This window comes from Chiloscyllium plagiosum, chromosome 12, assembly GCF_004010195.1.
Source record: "Chiloscyllium plagiosum isolate BGI_BamShark_2017 chromosome 12, ASM401019v2, whole genome shotgun sequence".
NCBI classification, from domain to species: domain Eukaryota; kingdom Metazoa; phylum Chordata; class Chondrichthyes; order Orectolobiformes; family Hemiscylliidae; genus Chiloscyllium; species Chiloscyllium plagiosum.
In genome coordinates, this window is record NC_057721.1 from 9,689,951 (window position 1) to 9,698,706 (window position 8,756).

Consider the following 8,756-nt stretch of genomic DNA (forward strand, 5'->3'; position numbering starts at 1 on the left):
AAATCCCTCCCTAAGGGCATTGTAGGGCAACCCACAGCAAGTGGACAGCAGCGGTTCAAGAAGGCAGGTCACCCCACCTTCTCAAGGGCAACTAGGGACGGGGGATAAATGCCAGTGACACCCACATTCTACAAATAAATAAAAACTTTTGTCAATATTGTAGCTTTACTGAAAGTTCTGGAGCACAGATCTTCAGTACTACTGTCCATAGACTTTGCAATATCCAGTGTCTTGAGCTGTCTCTTGGTATCACCTGGAATGACATGAACTAGCTGAAGACTGACATCTCTGGTGTTGGAGACCTCTGAAGGAGGACAAAAGGGATCACCCACCTTTGTTTCAGGAAATGCTTCAGACTTGTCTTTTTCGCTGATGCGCTGGGCTCCCATATCATCGAGGTCATGGCTTTGTGCAGCTTCACCTCCAGTGCATTGTTGAATTGTCCACCACCATTTACGATAATTGCTGATAGTTTCATTGTCACCATTAGAGTAGGATTCACTTCCAGGTTTGTTGGTTCATTTCAAGTTGTGCTCTCTGCTGTAGTGGTGTTCAAACCATTTGTTACACTGCACTCGATGAAGGGGCTGTGCTCCGAAAGCTTATATGATTTCAAATAAATATAACCTGATGTCGTGGCTCAATCACTCGGTCAATTATATTACCTCAGAGGGGAAAGATTTAAAAGGAACCCAAGGGGTAACCTTTTCATGCAGAGGCTGGTGCATGTGTGGAATGAGGTGCTGGAGGAAGTGGAGGCTGGTACAATTACAACATTTAAAAAGGCATCTGGATGGGTATATGGATAGGAAGGGTTTGGAGGGATATGGGCCAAATGAGACTAGATTAATTTAGGATATCTGGTTGGCATGGACAAGTTGGACTGAAGGGTTTATTTCAAGGCTGTGCATCCCTATGACTCTAAACAAAGGGGGAATATTCTTGACTTTCTTATAAACTGAAGCTGGTTATAGATTCAGTAATAACCTTCCAAAGGGGGAATTGGGAAGGAAAGGAATTGTTAGATGGGAGGGCCAGCACAGAGACAGAAGGGGCTGAATGGTCTGTGCTCCTCAGGGGAATGCTGTTGCTGTGTGTGGCAGTGCCCAGCAGGGTGAGTGAATCGCTGTGTTTGCAGGGAGTGGGGAGATCTCGTGGTTTCTCTGTCTGTGTGTGTTTGCAGGTGGAAGGTGCGCCGCTGCCTGTCTGAGAGTCTCAGCGCCGGACAAGCCAGGGGAAGCCTCAGCCAAACGCCAGGTCGCTGCTGAACCTCACTGGAAGAGCTCACCCCCCCTCCGTTCAGCTCCGTATCCCTCGGCCGGACTCCCTGGCTGCGGAAGGTGGCGGCTGGAGCTGCAGCCCATGGCCGGGGGAGGTGTCCGCACAAAGGGAGCGGCTGCAGCCTCTGCTGCCCCCGAGGAGCAGGCAATGGGGGAGCAGCAGCAGCGGAGGGCGGCCGAGGGCTCCCGCTGTGTCGAAGTGGCCCTGAGCGGGGGAGCGCCCTGGGGATTCACCCTGCGAGGGGGTCGGGAGCACAAGGAGCCTCTCCTCATCACCAAGGTAAGGGAAGCAGGCTGGGAGCTGGCCTGCTCGCTCGCTCTCTCTCTCTCTGGGTGGTGCTTTTTCTGTTGAGCACATCCAAACCTACTCTGCAGGCAAGCCTAGCCCTGGCTGAATTGGTCAACCCTGGTCCACAGCTCCCTCAGCACCCAGGGAGTGCTGCACTGTCAGAAATGTCACCTCTCAGCTGAGGAGATTGAGCGCTGAGGTGCTCCGGGGGAAAAGTTTCTGCAGAGTACCTGGTGAATATTTATTCCATCCCAAGTCAACATCATAAAACAGAGCAGCTGGACCGTATCACGTCGCTGTTTGTGGATCCCCGCTCTGTGCAAGTTTAGTGATTTGTTGGTCCCAACGTTGCGCTTCACTGGCCTGTGGGCCACTCTGGTCCCTCCTGAGGTTGTGGAAGGCGATAAGTGAATGCAGGACATTGCTCCTGTTCGAATTGAGTCCTTGTGGTGTCCCATAGCTCTGAAAACAGCCAATGGTTTCTCTACACTGAGCAAAACAGCAGGGATCAATCTTTCTGGCAGTGTTGGTTGGAAAGGTTTCCGAAGTTGTTTTCAGGAGCTGGTGTCCACAGGGAAGGCTAGCCTTTACTGCTCCTCTTCTAGTGTCCTTAAGATGATGGTGCTGAGTTACCTCTGTGAACCCGCGGAGGCAGGTACAATTACAACATTTAAGAGTGCATCAGATGGGTACATGAATAGAGTCATAGCATGGAAACAGACCCTTTAGCCCATCTCGTTCCATGTCGACCAAATATCCTAAATTAATCTCGTCCCATTTGACAGCATTTGGCCCATATCCCTCCAAACCTTTCCTATTCATATACCCATCCAGATGCCTTTTTAAATGTTGTAATGGTACCAGCCTCCATCACTTCCTGTGGTAGCTTGTTCCATACACACACCACTCTCAGCATGAAAAAAGTTGGCCCTTGGATCCCTTTTATATTTTTCCCCTCTCACCCTAAACCTATGCCCTCTAGTTCTGGACTCCCCGACTCCAGGGAAAAGGCCTTGTCTATTTATCCTATCCATGTCCCTCATGATTTTATAGACCTCTGTGAGGTTGCCTGGTGCCTTGGCAGAGTGGTCTAAACTGCTGGATTAAAGTTTCTGCTTCACCAGAGGCGTGGGTTCGACTCTCACCGCTGCCTAATGCTCCTGTTATTGTGCTGCATGTTACATTTTTGTGTTAAGCACTGCTATATTTAAAAGTGCGTGGCGTGGTGGCTCAGTGGTTAGCTCTGCTGCCTCACAGTACCAGTGACCAGGTTTGATTCCAGCCTTGGGTGACTGTCTGTGTGGAGTTTGCACGTTCTCCCTGTGTCTGCGTGGGTTTCCTCCGGGTGCTCCGGTTTCCTCCCACAGTCCAAAGATGTGCAGGTCAGGTGAATTGGCCATACTAAATTGCCCGTAGTGTTAGGTGCATTAGTCAGAGGGAAATGGGTCAGGGTGGGTTACTCTTCGGAGGGTCGGTGTGGACTGGTTGGGCCAAAGGGTCTGTTTCCACACTGTAGGGAATCTAATCTAAACCCCTCAGCCTCCAATGCTCCAGGTAAAACAGCCCTTGCCTATTAAACTGCTCCCTGTAGCTCAATCCTCTAACCCTGGCAACATCCTCTAACCCTGGTAAATCTTTTCTGAACCCTTTCAAGTTTCACAACATCCTTATGATAAGAAGGAGACCAGAATTGCACGCAATATTCCAAAAGTATTCCAAAATCTTTCCCCTCTCACCTTAAACCTATGCCCTCTAGTTCTGGACTGTCCCACCCCAGGGAAAAGATCTTGTCTATGTATCCAATCCATGCTCCTCATGATTTTATAAACTTCTATAAGATCACCCCTAAGTCTTCAATGCTTGAGGGAAAACAGCCCCAGCCTCTTCAGCCTCTCTATAGTATACACCCTCCAACCCTGTCAACATCCTTATAAAACTTTTCTGAACCATTTCACAACATCCTTCCAATAGGAAGGAGACCAGAATTGCATGCAATATTCCATCAGTGGCCTGAACAGTCCTGTACAGCCGCAGCATGACCTCCCAACCCCTATACACTCAATGCACTGACCAATAAAGGCAAGCATACTGAATGACGTTTTCACTGTCCGATCTACCTGCAACTCCACTTTCAAGGGACTATGAACTCCAAGGTCTCTTTGTTCAGTAACACTCCCCAGGACCTAATCACATTAAGTGTATATGTCCTGCCCTGATTTGCCTTTCCAAAATGCAGCACCTCACCTTTTATCTAAAAATAGGAAGGGTTTGGAAGATTATGGGCCAAATGCTGGCAAATGGAACTAGATTAATTTAGGATAACTGGTTGGGCATAGACAAGTTGGACATCTCCATGACTCAGAGTCCCTACAGTGCTAAACAAGGTCATTGAGTCAGCATTAATCCTCCGAAGAGCATTCCATCCAGACCCAGACCCTTATCGTATCCCTGTATTTCCCTTGGCCAACCCACCTATTCTGCACATCTTTGGGAGGAAACCGGAGCACCCAGATGAAACCCACGCAGACATGGGGAGAATGTGCAAACTCCACACAGACAGTTGCCCAAGGGTGGAATCGACCCCGGGTGTCTGGCGCTGTGAGGCAGCAATGCTAACCACTGAGCCACCATGTAGCTCTGCAACTTCTGTTGTGTGTGTTTGGTAAAGACTTCCAGGACTTTAACCCAGCAATGGAAAAGAAGTAATGATGGATCCGCAAGTCTGGAATGCTGCTGTTCTTTGTATCTGAAGCCAATACGAACTGAACTTCAGTTTGCTATCTATCTAAGAGATGACCCTTTACACAACATCCCCTTGTCTGGCCCCTCCCCAGTATGTTTAATAATTACTTTGGATGATAGAAGAATTATTTTTAATCAACCTACTAAGACACAGATCCAGAGCAGGTGGGACTTCACCCCAGACCTTTTGACCCAGAGATAGAGAATGCTACAACTGGGTTGTCAGAGCCCAGTTCTTATTGCACCTGATATTCCCAGGCAGTCTTCCATCCTAGTACTAACTCGACCTAAAACAGAAATTGCTGGAGAAGCTCAGCAGATCTGACAGCATCGGTGGGGAGAGGAGCACAGTTAATATTTCCACACTGTAAGTAATCTAAACCCTTCTTCAAACCAGTTGAAAGAACGGAAGAAGGGTCATACTTGACTCAAAACGTTAACTCTGAGTTTGCTTAGATTTCAAAATCAGTCACAATTTGTAAAGTGTGACTTGTATTCCCAACCCTCTGGGTCAGAGGTAAATGTGCACCTAACCGAACCAGGCTGGCGCTTTAAATGATTTGGTATTAGCCTAGACAAAACTCACAATATTACCACAGGCACTCAACACCTTGCAATGACATTTAATCGTGTGCTATTTTATTTAATTGCTTAAAAAATATTGGAAGAAGCATGTATTGAACATTTAATGTTTATCCACTAATATTGTCACAAGTAATATTTATATGTTGTGTGAATTGCGTTTGCCATTCTGGTAAATGCTGTTCTGGTAGTTCTTGTCGTCAGTGACACAACCTTTACACATTGTATACAATGAAACAGCACTTAATGATTACCTGTTTCATTCCTGTCTGTGAAAAGGCCATCTGGTATTAGTGAATTTGTACTAACGATACATTTTCCTTAACAATTAGTAAGAATGGAGAGTTCAGTCTGCAATAATGTTCATGCTCAAAGATGAGTCGACAGTTGAAAATATAATCAATAGGCTCTTTGCAAGTTGTTTAATATTTTGAAACTGAATTCACAAACTAGTCGAGAAAGTCCTCAATTCATCAGCAGGACTGTTCCATGTGTTTTCCTGCTGGAATTGGGCATTGGCAACTGATGGAAATAATTTAATAACTGTACCCTATTCTAGTCTCATGTCGCCAGAAGGATTGTTGTAACTAGCTGTGTTTCGGAATTGGAAAATGCAGGTTCTGTGTTGATCATGAAGAGGCGTTATGTTTTGAAGGTAGTGTTTGTGGAATGTTTTAATGGTGTCATGTTGACTTGTGGAGTGTTATTCAAAGCTTTCAGAGCAGCAGTCAGTGGCTGAAGTTCACATTTGAACTCTCATCACTGAATCCTTAGACCCTTCCTAACTTTGTGACATTACAATCGTAACTATCTTTCAACCAAGTATTTAATAGGCTGAATGTGTTTTGAGGTGTGTGGTGGATGTGAATAGTGCGATATAAATTTATTTTTCCAATTTGAAATGTCTCTTTACTGTGACCCAAGTACCTGAAATCGTGATAATCTCAATGCCTCTTTGGCTGCAATATTGAGGAGCTTCTCATTTTCTCTGGGAGGGATATTAGATACTTCGGATTCGTTACTAGTTTCAGTGGCCTGGAGTCACATGGATGAGCTTGCATTTAGGTAGCACCATTTCATATCCTAGTGATGCTTCAGATCTATTCATTGTGGAATGCTTTTGTAGTGAAGCCACAATTGTGATGTGAGAAACATGGCAACTAAATTTGCACAGCAGTGTCCCTGAGACATCTGTGAGATGCCAACTAGATGATGTTGGTGAGTGATAAATATTGGCTCGATCTCCCCTGCTGATCCTTGAAATAGTTTTGTGAGATCCTTTATGAACATTTGCCAGTGAGCAGATGTGGCCCTATTTCCTAGTCTCCCCCTGACTGTACAGTTCTGCTTGGTACATGCAGGAAGCTTAGGAGGGACAGTTGCTTCCAAAGTGAATTAGGAGCAAGAAAACAGAGTTATCCAGGGGATGGAATTAGCCAGGTGTCGGAGTGTTGGCTTCTATAGGATATATTTGGCTATTTTGTTTAACTGGGTTTCATTGACGCTTGTGGCTGGGTAGGGTTGTGAACCAATTTTGGACTGAAGCGAGAAGTCCCGGTCCATTTTGCCTCAAATCTTCGCAGATCTGCAAAAGTACATTCACTCAACTGGTTTTAATGTTGAGTAATTTTAGAATACCTGCGCCTTCTTTCCAGCACAGCCACAAGTGGCTTGATGATCTTTCACTTGAGGCACAAGTTGGAGAGGTTGGAAAAACGGTGAAGGTATATATTTGAAACAGACTTCTCCAGCTCCTGAAGCTGCCTGGCCTGCTGTGTTCTTCCAGCCTCCTGCTTATCTACCTTAGAACCCAGCATCTGCAGTTTGTTTTGTCTAATGTCATGCTGAATGACCTCTCCTATTTCTACTGTGCCAAGCAATGTTTGTTACAATGAGTGGAAATTAATGTTAAATGTTATGACTTTGAAAAACGTTCTTCAACAGAAAAACTTACATGGGATTTAGATAAATTTAAATGTTAAAAAGCTAGTGTTCAGGTTTGTTTCTTTTCTTGATTGACTTGTTAATCCTGTGCACAGATGCTGGGGGTGAAGGGGGATGGAACAGTGGGTTTGCAGTGAAAATGATGCATGTGTCGGGAATTCCTGGAAAAATGAAATGGAAGAGGCATTTGCTCTAGTTTCCTTTCTTGCGAGACTTGGGGAGGGAAAAATGATCTTCTGCCAGACGCCACAGATTGAACACGATAGGCCCATCAGCAATGGTCCTACATTGCATTTATGATTTGATGGGGAATTCTGTATAATTTGTAATATTATTATCGTTTCAATACATCCGGTACACTGCGCTTTAGTTGATTCTTAAGCGCACGGTTTCAGACCAAATACCAAAGTTTGTGTGTGGAATGGAAGAAACTGAGGCATTAGATGGAATGAAACGTATCTATGAAGATATACCCTAATCATTGCTAACATGCCCGCTTCTGCTGCCTCCACTGACAATGCATTCGGGGCACCCACTACCCTCTGTGTGAAACATTCTCCCCAAAACTTGCCCCCCTCACCTTGAACTTGTTCTCTCCTGTAGTTGACCTTTCCTCCCTGGAGGGAAAAGGTCTTTGACAATCCACCTTATGCCTCTCCTAATTTTGTAGACCTCTAACAGGTCGCCCCTCAGCCTCTGCCTTTCCAGTGAAAACAGTCTGAGTTTATCCAACCTCTCCTCACAACTAGAACCCTCCACACCAGGCAACATCCGAGTAAACACTGTCTGCATCCATGTCCTTCTGTTCATGTGGCATCCAGAACTGCATGCAGTATTCCAAATGTGGCCTAACTAAAGTTTTATGCAGCTACAATATAACCTGCCAATTTTTATGTTTGATGCCCTGACCAATGAAGTAAAAAAATCACACACCACCAGGTTATAGTCCAACAGGTTGGAACTGTTAGACTATAACTTGGAGTTGTGTGATTTTTTAACTTTGTCCACCCCAGTACAACAACGGCACCTCCACATCATGCTGACCAATGAAAGCAAGCGTGCTGTATGCCTTCTTGACATGTGGAATGGGAAATAAGTGTTAATCCAGTCAGCAACATTGCTCTCTTCTGAGTGAACAAAGAAAAGAAGGAACCAAGCCATTTGGCCCTATCTGGTCCATGCTAGTGTTTCTGCTGCTCCTAAAATCTCCTCCCACCCCACTTGATCACACCCTTTCAGGAGATCCTTTTATTCCTTTCTCCCTCAGGTGGTGTCTTAGTGAGTAGTGTAAGTCTCCATTCCAAGTTGCCTTATTGAGCATTGTTCTTTAATGTTATGGCTATAAGTGGACAGGTACACTCGCTTAGCATTAGAAGCTTTGGTATTGTTGAAGGTGGAGGTGAAATAGTAGGAGAAAGTGAGGACTGCAGATGCTGGGGATCAAAGCTGAAAAATGTGTTGCTGGAAAAGTGCAGCAGGTCAGGCAGGCTAACTCCCCCTCCCACTCCGCCAAGGACATGCAGGTCCTTGGCCTCCTCCATCGCCAGACCATGGCAACACGACGCCTGGAGGAAGAGCGACTCATCTTCCGCCTTGGAGCCCTCCAACCACAAGGGATGAATGCAGATTTCTCCAGCTTCCTCATTTCCCTTCCCCCCACCTTATCTCAGTCCCAACCCTTGGACTCAGCACCGCCCTCTTGACCTGCAATCTTCTTCCCGACCTCTCCCCCCCACCCTCGGCCTATCACCTTCACCTTAACCTCCTTCCACCTATCGCATACCCCACGTCCCTCCTCCCTACCTTTTATCTTAGCCTGCTTGGCACACCTTCCTCATTCCTGAAGAAGGGCTTATGCCCGAAACGTCGATTCTCCTGCTCCTTGGATGCTGCCTGACCTGCTGCGCTTTTCCAGCAAC

General features: G+C 46.0%; 1 protein-coding gene across 2 annotated transcripts in view; it reads left to right on the forward strand.

Moving 5' to 3' along the window:
• Positions 1-884: 884 nt before the first annotated feature.
• Positions 885-8,756, forward strand: part of LOC122554971 (protein Shroom2-like) — a 222,583-nt gene continuing 214,711 nt past the window's right edge. The window contains exon 1 of one of the 2 annotated variants that reach the window (XM_043700445.1): positions 885-1,560. In XM_043700445.1, the coding sequence (XP_043556380.1) occupies positions 1,363-1,560 (198 nt within the window). In that variant the 5' untranslated portion in view covers positions 885-1,362. The remainder of the gene's footprint in view (positions 1,561-8,756) is intronic. The other variant, XM_043700441.1, reaches the window with a different exon arrangement.